We start from the raw sequence: 23,959 nt of genomic DNA, 5'->3' as shown, positions 1-23,959 counted from the left end.
GAGTTATGTATGAACTAGGTCACTGCAATTCTCTACTCTAGTGTGTCTATTTCATCTTAAAACATACCATTTTGTTTAATGTATAAATTCAGTCAGTGCTTTGCTTTATTTTTTTAGTTCTACTTTCCTGAGCATCCTGCCTATCTCAATATTAAATACGCAATGTATCAAAACTTTAGGTCTGTGGTAGCCCTGAGGGAACTAACTATAACATTGACAATCCATGTCATAATGTAACCATGTCAGTTGATCAATTAATCAATTCTCTATTTTAGCAGACCAGAATAAAAACAAGAGCAAAAATTAAAAAAAAAAAAACAAAGCAAAACAGAAACAATATAGCAACAGCACCATACATAAAACAGCATGGACACAAAGTAAGTAGAAAGTAAGTAGATAGCTACCAGCACATACATTCTGAAAGAAGAGAACAGTTAGAAAATTTAGGAGAAATAGCCCAGGAGAACCATCTGCCACTTAAAGCAACCATTTTCTCCTTCCTTCCTTCCTTCCTTCCTTCCTTCCTTCCTTCCTTCCTTCCTTCCTTCCTTCCTTCCTTCCTTCCTTCCTTCCTTCCTTCCTCCCTCCCTCCCTCCCTCTCTCTCTCTCTCTATATATATATATATATATATATATGTGTGTGTGTGTGTGTGTGTGTGTGTTTTCTGAGGTTTTTGCGGGTGTTTGTATTTACGTCTTTGGTCATTTGGGTTTTCTAAACAAACAAACCCCTAAACACAGATCCCACCACCTTCCTGGAAAAAACCACCAGTTCCAAAATAAAAGCCTCCCCCATTAGCGAAGAGATCCAACAAAGAATCATTCCCAGAGAGAAATCATCCAGATGCTCTAAGCTCTATGGTCTCCCCAAGATACACAAAGAAGGAACCCCACTTAAACTCATAGTCAGCTCCATAGGCTCACCTCTACAAAACCTAGCCAAATTTCTCACCAAACAACTACAGCCCTATGCATAATCCATCACCTCACACGTAAAAAAACTCATTCCATTTCTTAGAGATCATAAAGAAACAAAACTTACAGCCCAGCGACCTACTCGTGAGCTTTGATGTCATATGCCTCTTCACCCAAGTGCCAATCAAAGAAGCCTTGACAGCTATCCAAAACAAATATAAGCCCCCAAACACATCCTAGATCTGACCAACCACTGCCTATCCAACACATACTTCATCTATAACGGACAAAAATACAAACAAATAGAAGGAGCACCCATGGGATCACCCCTCTCACCTGTCATTGCAAACCTCTACATGGAACATTTTGAAACCCAAGCTCTAGAAAAATCTGATCACAAACCCAAACTCTGGCTCAGATACGTAGACGACACCTTCATAATCTGGCCACATGGGAAAGAAAAACTGGACAACTTCCTCATACACCTCAACAGCCTACACCCCAAAATACAGTTCACCATGGAAACAGAAGCTAATAACCCCTTCCTGGATGTCTTGGTCTACAAGAAATCCAATGGCTCCCTAGGACACACCATCTACCAGAAGAAAACACACACAAACCGCTATCTGCACGCTCTCTCACACCACCACCCAGCACAGATCAACTCCGTAGCCAGACACTCATCTCTAGAACAAAATGCTTAGCTGATGAGCAACACCTAAAAACTGAACTACACACTCTCACTAATGTACTTACATCCAATGGATTCCAAAGAAATAAGATTACCAAACTAATCCAAAAAGAAACCCCCACTAAAATCCAAGACAGAGAACAAGAAAACGGCAAAGCCTTCCTCCCTTACATAAAAGGCACCACAGACAGAATCAGCAAGATCCTCCACAAACACAACATCAAGACAGCATTCTGCACAAAGAGAAAAATATCCACCATCCTAAGAAACCCCAAAGACAAAATTGAGTTAGAAAATCAAGGAGTATATGAAATCCCATGCACCGCTTGCCCCACCACATACATCGGACAAACCAACAGAAGAATAAGTGCACGCATTGAAGAACATAAGAACTCAGTCAAAAAAGAGGAACCAACTTCTTCCCTGGTCCAACAACTTAAAGCCACAGGACATGAAATTGACTTTAAAAAGACCAGAACTATCACCAAAACTGAACACTTTAATAATCAGAGAAGCCATCAAGATAGAAAAACGCCCACACAGCATGAATAAATGAGATGATACCTCCTGCCTATCAGCCATTTGGAAACCCGCCTTATTGACAAACAAGTCCCTAACACAAAGAATGACACCAGACCCACACTCAAGAAAACCACACAGGATGTCACCACCACACATCCAAGTAAACCCAAACCCACACTAATGATGAGGCACGACCACAAACCAGAAGCCAGACCACAGCTGCATCATTAGCCACTTTAAACCCCTCCAATCCATACATGAAGCAAACTGACACCCACCATGAAGATGAGGCATGACCACGAACACGAAGCCAAAAAATAGCAATGCAGTTCACCATTTTAAACCCCCCTGCAACTCAGACTAACCTGAGCACAACAAAGCCCCCACCCAAACAGAACACTCCCCTAGCCAATCAGAGCACAGCCAACCCCCAGCCAATCAGAGCACAGCCAACCCCCCAGCCAATCAGAGCACAGCCAAGCTCCTAACCAATCAGAACACACCTCCATCCAATCAGAACACAGCCAAGCTCTCATCCAATCAGTTCATACCCCCACTGGCAGTTAAAAGGAGGAAACAGCTACAATCACACATTGCTCTTAGAAGCACGAAGCCGAAAACACCAGCCTGAAGATGACGAATGAGACTTCGTCGAAACGTCACCAAGACACTTCCAATTTTACGTCGGAGAAAACCCGAATAACCAAAGACATATATATATATATATATATATATATATATATATATATATATATATATATGTATATATATATATATATATATATATTGTCAAAATAATGATCACCAAGAGAATATCTATCAAAAATAGAATTTAATCCACCAAGCTTTCGTCAAATACATTTGACATCGTCAGGGTTAAAAGGCAAACGCCGGGGGAAGTCTTATATACAGTTGTTTAATGCCTGTTTCCGGCTCCTGGAGTGTGTCATCGGCCCCAGCTGATCGAGTTGAGTCCCAAGCACACGCCCCACATCAGCACCTATCCTCTTTCCATTGCTAATTTGCATTCTGTCATACGTTACTCCATTAGCTGTTTCAGGGTTGGTCCGGTTGGGGGTCAGGATCTTTTCTCCTCCCCTGCTCATAATCATGTATATATGATTTTTATAAAATAACATTCTTTAGTATTTAGCAAACAGCATGTTGTCTGGATTCATGTGTTTAAAAAACAATCAGTAATAATTAGTTTCTATTGCTTCCTAGTGGTAGCTCTTGCTAGTCATATAAGCTGCAAAGTATATCTTCATTTTACAAAATTTGGCAAGCATAAAAGAATTGAGTAGAAAGTTATAACCTTTTTCTGGTATCCCACTCTCTAACCAATGAGTTATTTGTAAAAAGAATAAATCCAAGATATAAATAAATAATAAATGTCTCCTATGGGTTGATGTTAATTTTAAGATATTGAACTCCTTTAGCCAGCAGTTAAAAGACTTGATTAAGCTACTATGGGTTATTGGATTAATTTCTTTCTTTCATTAAACCCAATAAGGGACACCTTCCCATAAGCATAGTCCTAACAAAGTGATCCTGCTTCATCCCTTTTCTTCTTCATGTGTGGGATTTCCCACTAAAAATGCAAGCCTACAGTTCTCAAAATGCATTGACTGGATTTGTGAAGACATTTAGAATACAACAAATTTAGGTAGACAGACATATCCACTAAGCCAGGGATCTTCAAACTTGGCTCTTTTATGACTTGTGGACTTCAACTCCCAGAATTCCTCAGCCAGGCATGCTGGCTGAGGAATTCTGGGAGTTAAAGTCCACAAGTCATAAAAGGGCCAAGTTTGAAGACCTCTGCACTAAGCAAACTGCTTTCCGATTCTTACATGCCACTAATAAAAATAACTAAAAATTTATGAAATTATATATTTAGACTTGCCCTTTTTTTAAAGCAAAACATCTCAGAATATTGCAGTATTTCCTCATAAACCTTATCTTTTGCAATAACTAAGTTTAAATAATGAAGCTGATAACCAATGATGTTGATTACTCTTGCTTTTAATATCTTCTTTTCAAAACCTTTCAATGTTCCGATGTAGATGTACCCACCAGAAATAGACTGCATAGGACCAAGAACTCTTAAAGGCAGGGCATCTTATTATGCCAAGAATGGGTAAACAACTGTGCTATTTTTGTAAAAACCATAGATATTCTTTATCCCTTTGTGAGATTTTGAGCAGTTTTGCAAAAGGTTTATAATTATAACAATCAAATACAATTGCTACTGGAAACATCATCTCTTATTCCTTTACCTGAAGCCTTCTGTCTTCTTTTGTTATGCACAATATTTTGTTGAGCTCAGTAGGTGCCTAAGGGGTTTATTTGCAACACCCTCTGTTATTTTTCCCAGATCCTGCTCAACAAGCACAATATAGAATGATTTCTGCCTAGTATGCATAGAAACTCACTGACATTGCAGTCCTTCCAGTTAGACTACTTGCCCAAATTCCATCATTAGGTCACTTTTCTTGCCTTTGAAAAAATTCTTTCAGACACTCGTCCCTAAACCGGCACACTGCAGATATGTTGGGCTTGCAAATATCAGCTGGAAAGAATATCAGCCCTGTGATTCTATGCTCTTGTATGCTTTTTAGAAGTATCCTGTTTAAAAAAAAAGTTGGAGTAGATTAATCATTAAGGCCAAGGGCAGATTTCTATAACCAGGGCTTTTTTTCTCATAGAATGCCCAGAACGGAATTCCGGCACCTTTTTTGGATGGAACCTTGTAGGTTAGGCAAGGCGGGTTGTATGACGTGTGTGAGTTCCGGCACCTTTTTTTTTTAAAAAAAAGCACTGTCTATAACAGTGGTTCTCAACCTTTTTAATGCCGCGACCCCCAACCGGTCGTAAGTCGAGGACTACCCAACCAGTCATAAGTTGAGGACTTTCCCTGCCCGGAAGCGCCACGCATGCGTGGTGCCACCCTCTGTGCCGGCCGAGGCGTAGCTGGCAAGCGGCAGCGACGGCACAGGGCGACCACCGGCTGGGCCACCAGCTGGCCCAGCCCAAGGGAGGTAAGGCACCCGCCGGGCCCGACGCATGCCAGAAACCCTCCCTGCGCCCGCCGGCCTTCCACCTCCCACCCCTGGCCTCTTTTACTTACATTTTTAGTAGTTGCTCAGCAGGGAGGGGTGGAAACTTCCAGACAGCTCACCTTTGCTGCAGACAACTTGCAGCACCGTTTGCAGAATTGGACTTTTGGCGGGCTCAGCAGGGCAGAGACAGCCTGGACAATTCCTATTGGCTTTTGAAAGCCAATAGAATTAGACTCTATTCAAGAGAGGCTATTCTATTGGCTTTCAAAAGCCAATAGAATAAAAGGGAGTAGCACAGCTAAGGAAAAGGGAAAAAAATGGCGGACTGCGTTGTTTGGCAACCCCCGTGAAATGGTCGTTCGACCCCAAATGGGGTCGTGACCCACAGGTTGAGAACCGCTGGTCTATAACTATGAAAGTAGCATTTTCAGAAGCAGATGGGAACAGGCAGCTATATTCAAAATGGATTCTGGCCCTGGTAGGTGTTAATTGTCAGCTCATAAAATACATTTAAATTTAGCTGACAATGTGAGCCAGTGTGATACAATGAGGTGCAATGAATTCCCTTTCCCATTGTCAACTCCTTCATAATATAATCTTCACATTAGTAGTGGGAGTATTTAATGATCACTTGTATGAAATAAATGTTAGAGGTTTAATGTTATAGGCAGGGAATTTTCACTGAATCTGTTCTTTCTTCTAATAAAAGCTAATGCAGACTTTCTAGAGTAGGAATGATTGAATACTCAGGTCAGAAGATGCCATGTATGCCCATGTAGGAACTGGTCCAAGAAAAACTAAAGAGTTCTTCATTTTCATTTTATATGCCTATTAGCATCATCTACTAGTGGCTGATTTTCTTTTAAATTGGCATATAAAAATTGGTTTTGATATCCAAAAATATTGTTAGATCAAGACACAATCACTTCCTATTTTGTGCTTATACTGTTCTCTGATGATGAGAAAATTGGAAAAATAAGCAAAGAAATATTTGGGAACATTTAACATCATTGAACCACTAATGCAGTGGTTCTCAACCTTTCTAATGCCGCGACCCCATAATACAGTTCCCCATGTTGTGGTGACCCCCAACCACTTATACATCACCGGGTGCCAGGGGCGTGGCCAAAGAAAAAAGGGGGGAAAATGGCAGACAGCCTTGTTTGGCGACCCCCGTGAAATGGTCGTTCGACCCCAAATGGGGTCCCGACCCACAGGTTGAGAACCACTGCACTAATGCATCTAGTACCCTTCCTCTGGTCTCCAGCTGTGGCCAGATCAGATGGCAAAGAGAAATGCAAAATACATGATATAGGATTTTGTACCTCTTTGTTTCCAACACATTAATTTTTTACAAAAATCCTAAGATACGGATATTTATCACATAATACTGTATCTCATCCTTCTGTAACACAACAAACACAATCTCAATGGCTTTCAGCTACTTAGTATTTACTGGAAACTATGAGAACTGAGCCCCTAAACTCTAAAAGGCATCAGGTTGGGGTATTATGTTGTATCTTATCTTAAAGAGATGCACTAATACAAAATGTTTAAAATGAGCAGGTTTGCCATTTGTGATCTACAAAAATCCAGTTGATATTAATTGGTACAGAAAATGCTAAGTCTTTGCTTCTATCTCGTGGTCTCCCAGATTTTCTGCAGCTAGCTATGGCTACTCTAGCAGAAATGCTGTAAGAATCCCTGCTACAAGAATTTGTGAATGCACATAAACACCCTGAATCCTGAACACATCTGAAGCATTTGCATTCATATCCAGCATTCAACGAAATGCTCTAATTTATTTCCCCAAGCAGTGCAAAAAAGGTCTAATTAAAACCCCCATGGATAACATTAGATTCTGCCATCTAGATGAACACCCATATGCCTCACTTCTTCAACTTAAATTTCAAATTTCTCTCTAGGTGTGCCCCAGAAAATGACACAAAACACATACAAAAACCATTTTAGTTCTATGTTTATTTTTCCTGTGAATGAGTGTCATGCTCTGATATTATTTCTGACAAGACTTTTTTTTCTACTGGCATGTCTTGAATTCAGATGAAAAATGAGTTGCATTTTTCCTGCACACCCATATCAGTTGTATCACAAATGGCATTGATCACCAAAGCCAAAAGGGGCTTAGCAAACCACTAATGCCATTGTTGACTAAACTTGCTCCACCTGGAAGGCGGAAAGAAATAGCTAGTGCAGTTTGCTTACATAGTTGTAAGAGGAGTGTTAAATCTGTTGAAACCAAAAAGTAGGTCATTGATGGACCTATCTACTATCATATGAAAGTATTATAGGATGTTTTCTCTCTCTCTCTCTCTCTCTCTCTCTCTCTCTCTCTCTCTCTCTCTCTCTCTCTCTCTCTCTCCCTCCCTCCCTCCCTCCCTCCCTCCCTCCCTCTGTGTGTTTGTGTGTGTGTATTTGGGGAACTTTAGAACGAAAACACTTCAAATCTGATATCTATGGAGTGAATTCAATATCACTGAATCGTTGGTTCTAGCAATCTGTGAAGAAAGCTGCAAGTTGCCAACTCATCTTACTATTGTGCTGTGGGCTGGGGCTGTGTATTCCACAAAATTAGTTTTTCTTTAGATAACACAGGAAGGTCCACAAATGAATGCCCACACTCAGTGAATATACTAAATACGCTGGTCTTCCAAATGCATATATTTGGAAAATCAGCAGTAGAAACAATAAATATAAAATAAGATGTGTGACACCAATGGGATAGACTTGATAGATAGTAATAAATACTGTAATGCTAGAATGTTGGTCAATATGTTTGTTTTATTCTTATTACCTCCCTATCCAGCCTTTATCTTCACAACATCCCTAAAAGGCAAATTAAGCTGGTTCACCAAGTGAGTTTTGTGTCTGGATGAAGATGGGAACTTGACAGCTGCAGAAAGGTTTTGTTTGTTTGTAATTGGACAGACTCTTTTCTGTTACAGAAAATCAGTAGAAAAGGGATAAATAGTAAAAGAAATCAAGGCATCAATGCTTTTTGCCTGCTGCTCCATAAGAAACCTCAGGGTATATTGTGTTGTTGATGTAGTCTAGGCCTGCCTGGGCAATGAATGGTGGAAGTCAACTCCTTTGGCAGATGTGAGTTTGGGAAAGACCAGTCAGGGATGTTGCATGGCATGTCAGGAGAATGGAGGCAGAGGATACACCTAAGTTAAGAATAAATTCTGTTTAGAGACTTCCAAATAATGCAACTGGGGCCACATAGTCTGTAGAACTCAATTTCCAGTTGTTTCCACATTACTTCCTTGTGCTGAGCTTTTTGTTAGGGTATAATATGTGTTATGTAGTGTGTGTGTGTGTGTGTGTATGTGTGTGTTGTGTATTAGTCTATAAAAACTATGCATATACTGTGTATTGCTCTTCAGCCCATTTTAGATTGAAACCAAATAAAGTTTGTTCATAACACACTGAATTCAGCTAGTTTATTGAGGCATTTCATTTCTGAAATCCCTATTGTTGAGCACCATATTTATGTAGAATTCCCTTGGTGCTTGCCAGGAGTTGTGTCTCACCTGGCTTTTCAAATATTTTGATATATGTTTAAAGACCATTAAGTAGGAAGTTGGAATGCTGCAAAATTAAAATCCAATCTCAACATTGTCATTTCCCAAAATGTTCCTGAGTTCTATAGGGGCCCCATAAAATTTTTTTAGTATATAAAAATGTGGATGGCTACATAAAATACTGGAAGGATGACACAGAGGCCAGAGCCAGTAGGAAGCCTCTTTTGCTAATCTGACTTCAGATAAATTCATGTTTGTGATTGGTAATGCCCAGAACTACCAACTTGAGGCTGCAGAAATATGAATGACTACCTGTAGATAGCACACACACACACACACATACACACACACACACACATATATGTGTGTGTGTGTGTGTGTGTGTGTGTGTGTAGGTCTTTGGTTGTTCGGGTTTTCTCCCACGTAAAATTGGAAGTGTCTTGGTGACGTTTCGACGAAGTCCCATTCGTCATCTTCAGGCTGGTGTTTTCAGCTTCGTGCTTCGAGGAGCATGCCTGAAGATGACGAATGGGACTTCGTCGAAACATCACCAAGACACTTCCAATTTTATGCGGGAGAAAACCCGAACAACCAAAGACCTACATACAAACACCCGCGAAAACCTCAGAAACCTCAGATTACTAGAGGGTAACATAGTGCCAATATATATATATATTGGCACTATGTTACCATCTAGTAATCTTCCAAAATTTATAGCCAAGAGCTGGTAGTTTTACCAACATGGCAGTCACTTTATAAATGAACATGGAAAGCCAATTGGTATGGTATGATCTTCACATTCCTGACAGAGATGATGGTCTAACATAATGTTAAAGGAGTATTCCTATCGGGCACTCTAAGTATAACTAAAATATAACCTTTCGTTACAACCATAGGTTTCCCATGTAGCTGATATTGTAGCAAATAGATTTATTTCCAAGGCACTGGCTTTTAATTAAGCCTGCTTTATGGAATGCTTGCTCCTATAGGAAAATACTTCCATAATAGATAGCCAAGTATATAATAATGTAGAATATCTCTCTCAACATGATTATATTGCTTGGACAACAAGTTTGTAGTCTATTCTGTGCATTAGGTATGAACAGAGCTGCACTTTATTCTTTGCTATAGACAAATATGATTTACAATGAGATTAGCCTTTGCAGGCAAAAAAAGGTATTGCGGGAAATGGCTGTTGAAAACCGTGTGAATGTAGCTAGGAAAGTCTCTGCTTGTACAGAGGCACATTTTTCTGAGTACCAGGGTGGGGTCTCCCACTCTCCCTCTGGCTTTTACTCATTCAGTCATAAACTGGTTTTTCTAGTCCTTTTTTTTTTAGCATGTTTTCATCACTGCTGTTGATTACCTGCACTTTGGGGAGGAGCCTTCCAGATTCCGCTTTTAACAATGTGCACACCTTCTCAACCTTTCCTGTCAGATCATCTGAACAGGAGCAGCAGGCAGAAAGAGCTACAGCACACTCAGGCCTCCCATCAAGATCCTTCCCGATATCAGCAACAGGGAGTTTCCCAGGATAACGCCGAGATGTTCAAAGGGGTGGGCAAAGGCTCCCCAAGCTCCCCAAACAAAGGGTCCCCAACCAAGCAGTTCAAGTAAGTTGTTGATTCCGACATTTTTCTTTTTAGCAGAGTTGAATAAGATCTGGTGTGAATACAGTAAACCTAAAGGAAAAGCAAGAACCGCAATTGCCCACATATATCTTCTTTTTTTAAAAAAAAAACTTAAATAATATAAGGGCTAAGGATTCAGTCTTTTGTCTACTTGTGGGGCAGAACCCCACTGGATTCAGTGGGATTTATTTATGAAGAGGCATACATAGGATTACATGGTAAGATAGTCACCAAGACGCTAAGGAAAATCATTTTTTCCTGTTTAATAAAAACAGTCCAGGTTCCTTCCTAGTTGCTTAAATAGACTGACTGCAAGGAACAAGTGAAAGTATTATTTGTCTAACAGGATATCTGAAAACTAAAATCTGTTTTTGCCCCTGGTGCAAATAGGCCAAAGTTGAACGAGAATTCTCTTTCTCTCATATCCCCCCCCATCAGCTTTTCCCAATCCAGTATCCATGCTGGATGGCAATTCTAGGGTTTCTAGTTTAATATGCCTGAGGGGCTTTAAGACTGGACAACCTTATAGCTTTTTTCTTTTTCCCATGGAGAAACTTGTAAAGCAGTCAAGATCTCTAAAGCAAGGAAATCTTAAAAGAGGTGCTATGTTACAACGACTGTCCGATGTAGTGGAAGAAAATACGTAAAATGGACATACACTACAGTTCTATTTTGAAAAGATTTCCAGACTCCTTATTGTTTGAAATTATATTTGTTTAATGGTCAGACATTTTTTTAAAAGAATGTACACATAGACAGCATGGATTTGGCATTTCAAACACATTCCATTTTCCATTAGTTTAATTCCTACCAATATTTTGTACTAGACATGTACTTTGGAAATATAATCCATCTTTTGGTCGTCAGCTAGATTTGGCTGCTTTTTTTTTTAGAGAGACTAAGAATCTTATATTCCAAAAATCATATTGGGAGTTATCAGTGGAATCTTGTATTACTTTTTTACTGGCATCACTATAACTCTGAGAAGCATGTAATTCTTTTTGCATCATACTAACAGAATATGTACCTGAAAAAGTGAGGAAAAAATATATTATCAGAGAGGTATTAATTTGTTAATTTCTCAATTTTCCTTTGGGGGCTCAAATCTTCCTATTTCCACCACCCCCAACAACAACCTTGTGATGTTGGCTGGCCCAAGAGAGAATGAATGAGTCAAAATCACTCAGGATAGTCAACAGTTGGATATTGGTTAATTGTTTTCGTGTCTACCCAATTGTTCTCTCCATTTTGTCCCTGGTCTGGTGAAAGGTGACAACTTTATGAGGAACTTAATTAGTCTCCAGAAGAAAATTTCATAATGCTAACAGTCTAGTAAAAAGTAAAATCTGTCAATTTTAATAAGTTTGATCTTCGATAAATGTATAAGTAACGTTGCACTTTGTGTCTACTGCTTCTGTATGTAGATAGATAATACACTTGAATCTGAAATGTTGTGCAATATCCAGCCTGCTATTTCATATATAGTACACACACAGTTGATAAAGTATATTATTATTAGCATTAGAATGATTAACTCTCATATTTTTAAAGCAAAAAAACTATGAGTGTTGCAAAGAAAACAGTCAGCAGAAAGAAGTGATTCAGCAATAGGCTAAATCCTAGAATGGGTGAAGTTTAATATGAAAATCTGGTTTTGTTTTATTTTCTTAAATGTTGAGAAGAATGGGTATGCTCAATTTACTGAATCCTATTTCCTTTTTGAGAAGAAAAAGATGTTACTTTCGGAAGGCTTGTCTGCTGAAGTCCCAGATGGAGCTGTGCTCCTGAAAAGATGTGATTTGTAATCTTGATTGCTTGTACAGTAGATACAGCTGCAAACAGTGTATCCATCCCAGATATCAATTCTCAGATATCAGTTATCAGAGATATCAATTCTCCATGCTATGGTAGCTTCAGGGTTTGGGGTTTATTTTTTTTCTGTCTATTTTCTTTCTTAACTATTTTACACTTTTCAAAATTTATGCCTCCTCTGAATTTTTAGATCCCTCTATCTTGTTGAAAGGTGGAGTCATTTTGACACAACAGAAGGAGCAGCACTTATAGAAATGATTTTCCTATTATTATGAACTTCTTAGACTAGCAACAAAATATTGCAATGATTAGAACATTGCTTGGTTCCATCAGCCATACAGTCTTCCAGGAGATTCTATTCCTCATTCCCGCCACTCATTTTTGAACTCTTCTCCCAACCATTGAACACAGAATGTTCAATTCTTGATGGCTGTACTGTATTAGGAGTTCATTCCCCTGATTTTTGTCCTCTTCAAATTTTCTCATCCATCTGAATTTCACTTGTTTTCCTCTGAAGTTTGGGAAGAGCAAGAGAAAATGGTGGAAATACTTTGTTACAAAGGAAAACATTTACTGCAGTCTTTCCACTCATTGCCAGCATCTATTTTGCCCTCTTATTATATTGCCTAACTATGAATTTGTTGAATATATTTTGGAACCTAATAATACTCTGAACTAGTGAAAAGCCTAGAGAAAAGGTTTCCATTCAAGTGACAATTGAAAAGAGAGAATTCATTAGGTTCTACTCCAAGGTAGCAGAACTGAAAAATAATCTTGGCTACAGGATTTTGCTTTAATTCTCAAATTATACAATTGAATTCACTGATGTTATGGTATAGCACCTGCTGCATTTTGATTGGTAGTTTATCCAGAGCATTATGAAGAATGTGATTGTTTAGGTGACTTTCTTGAAGCTAATCAGATGGCTTATCTTGAAGCTAGTTGCAGGTGTAATATTGTTTCTTTACTTTTCTAGATTACACTTCATTTCTGCAATAAATATGCAATATGAAGTATGTAGCTAAAGTGAATGTACAATGTTAGTACTTTGTCAAAATTAAAACTCTCTCAGCTAAGAGAGTTCTTGAATGTAAATTATGTGGGACTGTTTCATTGCATACTCCTTGTGCAGCATTCTTACATATATTTATCTGAGAATTAGTTCTATAGCGTGTTAACATGGTGGTGTGGGCTTCTCAGGAAAAGATACACAGGGGATAAAGAAATCCATGGTGATATTATAAAACCCATCCACCTGAACTAGAAATGTTTCAAGAATTCCACTGATTTGCAGTATATATGCCTGTAATAAACACTGAAAAGGATTTGGTTTGCAAACCTGGCTGATGTATGCATGATGTGGGCAAGGGTGTAGCCTCAATGTGCACAATACTTCTGTGCTGAATACTTTCACTAGGAGAGAGTTCTACCATATCGATGGAGGAAGCTGTCTTGTACTTAACTGACACTATGGTTACATTCCCTAATCATGTTAATCATACTTGGTTCTGTTTAGTGCACAATGTGAATGCAGTAATTGTGGCTTTTAAATCATTATTTTATTGCAAAAACCCAGTCAGTTAAGAAGAAGAAGCTGTCCAGAATTTCAGCCTGCGAGAAATACTTTTACTAATGATGCTAAGTAGTAAGATTTCATTTTTTTTACATATAAAGCACATTCTATTCTAAACTAAAATACAATGGTCCTCAAGAGCAGCTATGATAAATTTTATCCATTTTCCTTTATGGGCTGTCCTTGAGATGTGGGCTTTCTGATAAAAATCAGCAACGTGGCTTTGTTTTGATAGTTTTCTCGGGTAATTTCAATAAACATGACCCGAATTCCAGAAAGGTGTAGAGTTGAGCTACGATGCAAAGAAACACCTCTGAAAATGTAGAATATATTAACCTAACAATATATTCTTCCTACTTTACATCTAGAACATCCATAGTTAGATGCATATGGCTTTATATTCAGCTGAGTCTGTATATTCTAAATCTGTTATTTGCTCTTTTGTGTTATCAATTGTGTTTTCTTCACCAAAACAAAAGGCAACTAACATGGGTGGTGTAGACCAGTGTTTCTCAACCTCAGCAACTATAAGATGTGTGGACTTCAACTCTGAGCATTCTGGCTGGGGAATTCTGGGATTTGACATCCAGGAATCTTAAGGTTGCTGTGGTTGAGAAACACCAGTTTAGACTAACTGGAATTGCCTTCCCAAAACTCCCCTCAAATGTGAGCAAATTCCCAATATATGCAGTGGGTTTTAGTCTGGGAAAGTCTGTTTTTTCTGTTTTACAGTCTATGTAATATGGCTGGGCAGTGCTCTGAATTTATCACTGAATTTATCCATTTATTTATTATGCCTGCCTGCTTATCATGCAGCTCAGAGCAATGAAGAAAACAGCCATGACAGCAAATAAGTTAAAAATTAGTTTATGCATTCAAACAATTAAGATGGGTTTCTGATTCAGTACCTGAAGGATGAGGTGGACCCTCAAGGCTTTTTAAAAGGCAGGCAGGGTCAAAGCCAGGGATGTCAGGAAGAATGCTGTTCTGAAAAGTGGCAGAGGAGGCACATCGGCTTGTCCAACAAGATAGAACTGTACTTGAATGATGGAACCTGGAAAAGGTCAACTCAATCAGGTCTTATTGGATGGGCAGAAGAAATAGGAGACCTGTATTATGAAGAACTTTATAAGCGAGAACCAGCACTTTGGAAGCCCATTGGCAACTAGTGCTGCTTGTATAGTAGTGTTATTCCATGAGTGTACAGGAGGGGATATCCATAACTACTCATGCGGCTGCATTCTAGCTATAGCTTGAGTTGTGTTCAAAGGCAGCTCCAGATAGACCACACATCCCAGTGGTCCAAAGACAAAAAATGTGGGTTTGGAGCACACAGGGGGCTACAACTGGTATCTCTTTGCCTCTCCTTAATCTAAGGACATCTTTTCCTAGGATCAAAAGATCTCCTCCATAGGTGAAGGATGATCTCAGGAGATCCTGCTGCTTTAAGGAAGTTTGTCCTTTGCATGCTCCGAAATAACATTTTGCCTTTGAATTTAGGAATGCTACTCAGATACACTACAGTAGTGGCCAAAAATGTGGAAATCTTTTGGGAAAAGTATACAGTAGAAATGCCACCTTTGGTTAAGTTTCCACCAATTTTTCTTCTAATTTCTTTATCACTATAGCCTTGTTCACTTAATAATACTATTTTACATCCCTTTCTGAGCAACCAGTCAACTCTTTGCACCATTACTTTAATTTTATTACGTTTTACAAACTCACTAAATGAAGGGGGGGGAGCCCAACCAACTTGATAGTGATCACATAACACACTGACAAATGTCCTCCTCTCAGCTTCAATACATGACATCAATAACTGAATTCTACTGTGATCTGATTGGCTCATTGCCAAAACAAGATGACACCTGATTGGCTTTCTAAACACTCATGCTCATTGGCTACAATCAGATGAAGGAAAGCTACCTGATATCAACCTAAGCAAGTTGTGCTTCCTTTTTCTGGTTATTTGGCTATAACTTTTCATAGAATACAGTACAGATAATTGAACAGACTTTGTTGCATTACATTCTTGATTAAATTATCTTTCCATTGACATATAATTTTATGGTACTATTCCCCAAAAACAGTGGTGTTATTAGCTATCAAACCTCAAAAATAAACTTTTCCCAAAAGATTTCCACAATTTTGGCCACTACTGTATATATAATAAGCCATTATGCTATATTATGTTTTCTGAGTCCCAATCTTTATGTTCTTGAGATCAGATTTGTTTTAGGAAACTTATTAAGCTCCTCCATATGCAGTCTGATGTGCAAAACATCCTCAATATGCTTTATTTCTATAGTGTTTACTGTATTATCACCCTCAAGCCCCACTCCACCCCAGCTCAGCTTTCATTCAGTAGCTGAGTGTAGAGAATAGGCAGCCCAGCCTGAGATATCAGCTAATCAGCATTCAGTTTCTCTGTTCAAACATGCCACAGTTTACAGTTTCACTCCCTGGCTCTGTTTCTAGAACTCCCTGAATTCATAAACAGCACAAAGGAAGCAAAGATTTATAAAGAGGCAAAAAAGAAAAGTTTCAAGCATCTCCTCCATATGCACAGTCCATGAATTTGCCTTCATGAATTTCAGTGCATTGTCCTATTGCCTTGCAAAGCCATTCACTAAGGTAGTCAGCTACGTGGGAGTTGGGACAGGCAAATTGTTTGGAAGACCTGTAGCAAAAGCAGAGAATCTAAACATGGCTTTTTGGCTCATGGTAATCAGAGTTATTGACAAACTTGCATTTTTGCTACAAATCTTTCAAGTGTGGCGTGGTTGTTAACTTTTAGGTAAGTATCTGCACTTGGCAGGAGAAACATGAGCTGGGTGACAGGGATCACTCTGAGTGGTCTGTCCATATGTCTGGAATAATACATGTTCAACCACAGCAGAACCAGAGAAAAAGATATAATTATATTAGGGTGTTAAAATAAGCATATTTATTATTTTACGGTATGTCACCACAGCTTTGCAACTGGAGATATGTGATTGATGGGACAGGGTATTTCAAACCATCCATAATAGTTACCAACTGACAGTTATGAACAGAGCACTTTTCCTAAAGCTTAACTCTTTGGGGAGGACAAAACTCCCTGATACAAAAAAATAATTGTATAACTAATTGGCATGGAAGCCTTTGTATTGGCAGAAAACATTTAGGAGTAGAGGTGAGAATAAGTACTAATTTGGAAGAAAATAGAAGATTGTAGATAGTTTGACATAGGCTGGGCTGATATTGGCTGGCTGCAGTTATTTTACCTTGGTAAGGAAATATAAACACACACACACACACACACACACACACACACACACACACACACACACACCGTCACTCTTTTAAAAAAATACTGTCCTGAATCCAGTTGGTAGTTATTTCTGAATTTGTTATTCCAGAGAAATGCTTTGAAGCTGTCCTAGCTTGATTTCCTTATAAGCTCTGGGGAGAGCAAGCATCAGCTTTGTCATGTGCACCAAACAGGAAACATGACCAGATAAGCTAATTCTACTTTATTGTAAAGCTACATTAACCAAACTTTGCAAGTCTGAAAGTACAAATTTCCCACCATTTTCTTCACAGCTTAAAAAACTAGTCAGGGTCTCTTATTTGACCATGCCCTAGGCAGCATCACTTTGCTCTATCTCCCAAGGTCTTTCCCGCCTACCATTATAGGGAGTGCTTGGGATGGTAGGGAGGATCCAAAGGAGAGGAAGCTGAATTTTCCAATTCAGATAGAATAACAGAATAACAGAGTTGGAAGGGACCTTGGAGATCTTCTAGTCCAACCCCCTGCTCAAGTAGGAAACCCTATACCATTCCATACAAATGGTTATCCAATTTCTTCTTTAAAATCTTCAGCATTCACATCTTCTAAAGGCAAGCTGTTCCACCGATTGATTGTTCTAACTCTCAGGAAATTTCTCCTTAGTTCTAGGTTGCTTCTCTCTTTGATTAGTTTCCATCCATTGCTTCTTGTCTTGCCTTCAGGTGCTTTAGAGAATAAGTTGACTCCCTCTTCTTTATGACAACCACTTAGATATTGGAACACTGCTATTATGTCACCCTAGTCCTTCTTTTCATTAAACCTTGTTTCCTAGTTTGATTTCCATTCGGGAACTCCCACAACCAGAAAATGTGTCTCCAGAGGACATGTGGATGGGTTAAATGGTAGGAAACACATGGAGCTGAGGAAGCAGCTGTTTTGATAGATTAAAAATATCTGATGTAAATAGACAGGAAGAATTATTTAAATGAGAGGAAGCGTTAACATAAATCCTGCAAAAGAGAGTCCTGCCTCATCAACTATTTAGAACCTTTTGAAATATAAGCCAGCAATAAGAAGGGGATGATCAGTTGTCCTTATGAATAGTTGGGCTTCCAGACAAGTGATGGTTGTTAGTTCCTGTACCAAAGACTCCTAAGTAAGGAGTGTGTGTGACTTCAATTCATTGTACCTTTTCTTCAATCAGTTCATGAGGACAGATGTGATTTCTTTTGCCCAGATGTTTTTCTTGGAAAGCTAAGTTGGAGGCCTCTCCCTCTAGTATTTGAAATTTCCATAGTGTCATAGAACAGGGGGGCCCAACCCTTTTTCTGTGGACCAGCACCGGGCCGTGGCATGCCAGAAACTGGGCCATGCAAACAAGCAAAGTGGGATGCAGGCAGCATGCGAAACTACATCCCCCTCCAGTCCGTGGAAAAACCTTTCTCTACGGTACCGGTCCCTGTTGCCTAAAAGGTTGGGAGAGTGCTGTCCTAGAACATCCGATATGGCATATGATTTGCTGAGAAATATTGCAGAAACATTTGGATGATGGGCAGCATCCCAGACTCATCAACTGCTGCCAGTTAAATCCAATGATTTGTAAAAACAGGTAGACTAACCAAAATAAGTGAGTCAGTAATGGCATGTTACTAAATGCTAGACACTATCATAGTCCTGCCTGCCCATCTTAAAAGAAGCACATAGAACTTTTCAATCCTGTGCATTTAGACAGAACTTTTGCTGATGGGGACAGGCCAAAACCACGAGAACAAGAAAGGTTTCTGTGTGAACACAAATTGTTCACTCCCCTCTAATTCCTGTATAGGTTTCTTTTATTAAAAAAAAAAAGGTGGGTCAACATAACACCCTGAGTGACAAGGTGTTATGGTTTCTTGCATATCATGCCAGGAACAGCAAAGTGTGAACAAGCATCTTGAAACTGTGACTTTCCTTTGGTTGGTCTATAGAAAGGGACTTCATGAAAGCAAATACCTTTATAGGTTTGTCTCAACATGCCTAAGATGCAATGTAGAATGACTCATATTCCTTCTAGTTTGGCAGGAAATAACACTGGAATTCTGGGTGGTGCTCAAGTATTTGCTACGATGTCTCCTCCTCATTCCTGGGAGAGGAAGGCTATGAAGCTGAGCAGGAGACAAGCAGATTGTGCAATTGACTGAAAAAATGACAAACTAGTTTCGATTTCCAGGCTGGGGGTGGGGGTAATGACCTCTGAGGAGTGGGGTGGAAGAAAAAAAAATCATTACACAGGTGTATTTTTTTTTTTTTTTTTGCAGCTACAATGTTCCTGTAGTTATTTAAGTGCTAACAAGTTGATGTTGGATACAAGAAATTGCAGTAATGCAGAAGAAGGGGCAACCTTATGCTCTGCAACTCCAAAGGGTGGAACTAGAACCAGTTGTGGTAATTATAGGGTACCAAATTTCAAGTTAAACAGTAGGAGAAAGTTTTGAATGTTAACCTTTTTCCACAGTAAAAACCAATCTGCTTTAAGAGGTGCTGTACTCTCTTTTGCCTGACACACTTGAGCAATGGCTGGGAAGCTATTTTTCAACAGTGCTATTGCTGCATTTGCACTATGAATTTGGTATCCAATAGGAGCTGGCTCCCCTGCCTCCCAAAAATCTTCCAAAATTATACCTACCTTGGTATGATATGCTAAAGCATGCCAAGGTTAGGCTTAATATGCTGCCCAAACATGCAGTCCCAACTTGCCGTAATCACAGTCTGGAATCATAGTTTAGAGCAGTGTTTCTCAACATTGGCAAGTTTAAGGTGGGTGGACTTCAACTCCCAGAATTCCTCAACCAGCTTGGGAAAATCCAGTCATCTTAAAATTGCCAAGGTTGAGAAAACACTGCATTAGAGTATATTTCTTTTTCATGACTGTGCTCTCAAAACTGCAATACCAGAAATTAACCCCATTGTTAATCCCAACCCTTCATCCTCTAGAACAGTGGTTCCCAACCTTTTCTGTACCCCGCACCCCTAGAACGCTTCTGGTATATTCTTGCACCCTTTACAAAAGTTTGAAATAACGGCAACGGATTATGCAGATACACTATAATTTTGAAATTTCTAAACCCAAGTTTTCGCACCCCCTGGAATATCATCTTGCACCCCCAGGGGGTATGGGCACCCCCAGTTCAGAACCCCTGCTCTAGAAAGAGGGTTGGGTAGCAAGAACAGACCAAATCTGCTGCTATGGTACATGTAGCTCAAGTTGAACCATCACCTGTTTGGGGCTTTTTTAGGGTGTTCTTGGAAGAGTAAGAAAAAAAAAGTGGGAGACTGTCCGAGAAAGAGTGACGTTGCTTACTCATGTATGGGCCTGTTCTGCAAACACAGATTATGCGTCTATGAAAATATAATGTTCCTGAAACATAAAAGCTTCCTTTGAAGAACAACATCTAGATTGAATAAAATTAATTAAATAGTATTTTGTTGCAGTATCAACCAATTTTTCTGGAAGGGCTGGTTCATTTCCCTACATATTGCCAACAATATTATTTTCACATAATGATTATGTATCAATATCCCTCCTTTCTTTGGAGGATCATCACACAGTTTTCATTCCATGATATTAATTTATTCTAGGACTTGCTATTGCTCTGGTAATGTATGATTAACAAATGAGAGGGCTTAAATTGAATTTTAATTTGAAAGACCAGTCAGCATTTTAGTTGTAATGCCATGAAACTCTTTGTGAATCTCTTAAAGGTTTTGAGTTCTAACTATTTACGATCACATTGATTTTGTCTCATTGAAATGATAGGATGTGTTTTAAGACCTACAACCCCGATGTATTGAAAGCTTTTGGTTATTTTCTGGTCTACTTAGAAAGGCTGTGAGCAGAAGGTGCTTCCAGATAACCAGCTTCTTTGTTGACTTAAGGGCCAAACTGGATTTTGCATAGCAAATTAAAGAAAATGCTCCATTGTAGGAAGAGTTAAGATTCCTTGTGTAAACTGTATTATGCTATAATATGCTATAATTGTGTGGACAAAAAGGACAAAATGGCAGTAGGATCAAAGTTCCACCCATTTTTATGTGCATCATGGAGCTTCAGTTGTATTATTGTAACTACCATCTTAAGGCGTTTTTTTACCACATCCTGAGGAAAGCCCAGTTTCTTATACTTTGTTTTCCATTTTATTATTATGTTATTTATGTTGCAATTAATATCTCCTCAACCTGTAAGTTGCTCTTTTCACATGCTTATGCAAAGTTTTTGTAGAATGCCTGGTTCCCAAATGGTTTTAATGCACCTGGTGTACAATATTTTACAATTGAGGGTGACAATGGGCACCACTAATATTGATATTAACATGTATCAGTTGATATAAATGGGTATATTTTATCTTACAGCAGTTAGTGTTAAAATTTGATGGAAAAATGCAATAATAATTAAAATATGGGACTTAACTGTCAGTGAGTCTAGAGTTTTTTATATTATATCATTCCTGCTCAAAATACAAGTTCAATTTGTTATTGAAAAGCTAATGAAGAAAATGAATGCTGAGGACTTCTAGAGGAGGTATCATGAACTGAAGGTGGCTGGGCAAATGTGGAGTCAACAATCACAGCAAAGGCCAAGGAACTAATGAGTAGACTGGCTCCTTGGAACCTCTCCAGATAAAGAGAGAATGGGAGATCATCCATGTTGTATCCTGAGCCTGCAAAAGCAGGCTCGGGACTTTGCTTTGGTCCCGGGCATTCCGAAAGCTGCCTGGGACCAGACTGAGAGGCACCAGCCTTGCGCGCATGTACAGGGCGCGAAAGCGCTCCACTACTTGTTGCCATTGTGTCCGGGGCTCTGGGCAGATAAAGAGAGGCCTGCGTGCCTTGCTCGTTGTTGGGGTGTTGCTGTTAAACGAATAAAGAGCTGTCAACTGCACAATGAGTCTTCATCATTCACCCACGATCAAAGGACTTAACAATCCATATGTGCTCTGGACAGCGGCTCCTCATAAGGAGACCATGGGACAGATGTTTTCTGAGATACTTAGCACTGGAAAACAGTGCTTGTGACCACAGCAGAACCTTTTAAAGGACACTAAGCTTGCAAACCTCATTTTCTATCCACTTTCAGAAATTGTCTATGAATCATCTTAAAACTATTAGAGACAGGTTTGAAAAATCTTAATTGTGTGAGATTATCTTCAATCATGAACAAAGAATAATTAATTAAAAGCTTAAGAACTTACCGAATTTGAAATAAATAGCAGAAAGCTAAACAAGATTTTGATCTAAGAAATTTGCAAACGGACCCAGATAAATTTGGAATATTGTGTTTTATTGTAAAATAAAAACAATATTGTAAAATTTCTTATGGGGAAAAATTATTTTGTCTATCCTGGTAGTTGCAAGTTAATAACAAAAGATAATTGATCTTAGAACTGGACACTAGAGGGGACAAAAGATTTTAAGCAACCGAAAAAAAATACAAGCCGGATGAAAGTTCATACTGCGACTTATAAAACTTACATTGGGGAAACAAAACAAATCTCTTCACAAATGTTTGGCACAACATAGGAGAACAAACCCACCAGGACGAGATTCAGCAGTCCATTTGCCTTTAAAAGACAAAGGTCACTCTTTTGAAGACAGCAAAGTCCACATTCTGTACAGAGAGAACTCCTGGTTTGAAAGAGGGGTCAAAGAGGCCATCTACATTAACATTGAACAGCCCTCCCTCAACAGAGGGGGAGTGATATGATACCACCTATCTCCGGTTTACAACACAGTCCTTTCAGCAGTTCCACACCCATTTGTACTATGATGGTACAGATAAATCCCCAAGTGACCTCAACAACTCTCAGAAATAGTGCTAATAACCAGATGGCTGCAAGGAATATAAATCTTTCCATCCTTCACCATTCAGTCAGAACTGAAGAAGCTTCTTGGATGAGAAGTGAAACATCTTTAAGGAAAAACAAAGTCCAGTTGCCTTTTGGGGGGGGAAAGCAACTTTAGGTTAATTTAAGGTCACTAACCCTCATTGCTATTTACAAAATTCAATAAGCCTCAACAATTAATACTGTCTCGATTCATTTTTAATTGCCAACCATTCACCTTCTTGATCAAAGTTCTTCTTTTCAGAGTTCTGGATTTTTGAGATTCCAGTTTCCTTTGCTAGTTCATTAGCCCCTTTGCTAACTCCAGCTTCTTTTGCTAACTCATTTCCACCTCCTAAGGGAAAGTCATCCTTTGGGAAAGAGAGCTGAATCTAACTTTCAGTTTTTAGTTATCTCCTTTCTGAAACAGTTTGTTTTGTGGTCTAGATTGCCTTTGTGTTTCTGTGACAGGTTCACAGACAGGCACGGCATCCTGTAACGTATCACAGAGATCATTAGGCAAACATCAGAACATTATAATTTGAGTTATTAGATTAGACGTCAGGTTTTGGAAGTAGATGTATCTGTTTGAATAATGTGCATATTAGGGAAATAAGAGTGCTAAACATTATTTCTCTCAAAAGACTTGTGTCTTATTTGTTACTTATTATTTAGTATTTACAGATAGTCCTCAGCTTCCAACCACAATTGAGCCCACAATTGCTAAGCAAGATGTTTATTAAGTGAATTTTGCCCCATTTTACAACCTTCTTTGTCACACCTGTTAAGTGAATCACTGCAGTAACACAGTTGTGAAGTGAATCTGGCTTCCCCATTGATTTTCCTTATCAGACGGTCACAAAAGGTGATCACCTGACCTCAAGACACTGCAACCGTCATAAATATGAGTCAGTTGCCAAGTATCCAAATTTAGATCATGTGACCATGGGGATGCTGTAAAGTTGTAAGTGTGAAAAATGGTCATAAGTCACTTTGTAAAGTGTAAAGCCATTGTAAATTTTAATGGTCACTAAATGAACTGTTGTAAGTCAAAGACTACCTATATTATCAAGTAGGTCATA

At 39.0% G+C, this 23,959-nt stretch overlaps 1 protein-coding gene across 2 annotated transcripts in view; it reads left to right on the top strand.

Annotated features, from left to right (window-relative positions):
- Positions 1-10,170: 10,170 nt before the first annotated feature.
- The window catches only part of EVPL (envoplakin), a 44,664-nt gene continuing 30,875 nt past the window's right edge, over positions 10,171-23,959 (top strand). For both annotated transcript variants that reach the window (XM_039328034.1, XM_039328033.1), the window contains exon 1: positions 10,171-10,345. In XM_039328034.1, coding sequence (XP_039183968.1) covers positions 10,278-10,345 — 68 coding nt within the window. In that variant the 5' untranslated portion in view covers positions 10,171-10,277. The remainder of the gene's footprint in view (positions 10,346-23,959) is intronic.

Source organism: Crotalus tigris, unplaced genomic scaffold (assembly GCF_016545835.1).
Source record: "Crotalus tigris isolate CLP2741 ecotype Arizona unplaced genomic scaffold, ASM1654583v1 scf7180000024370.6872682, whole genome shotgun sequence".
NCBI lineage: Eukaryota > Metazoa > Chordata > Lepidosauria > Squamata > Viperidae > Crotalus > Crotalus tigris.
The sequence above is the reverse complement of the archived record's forward strand: the minus strand, read 5'-3'. Positions and strand labels throughout refer to the sequence as shown.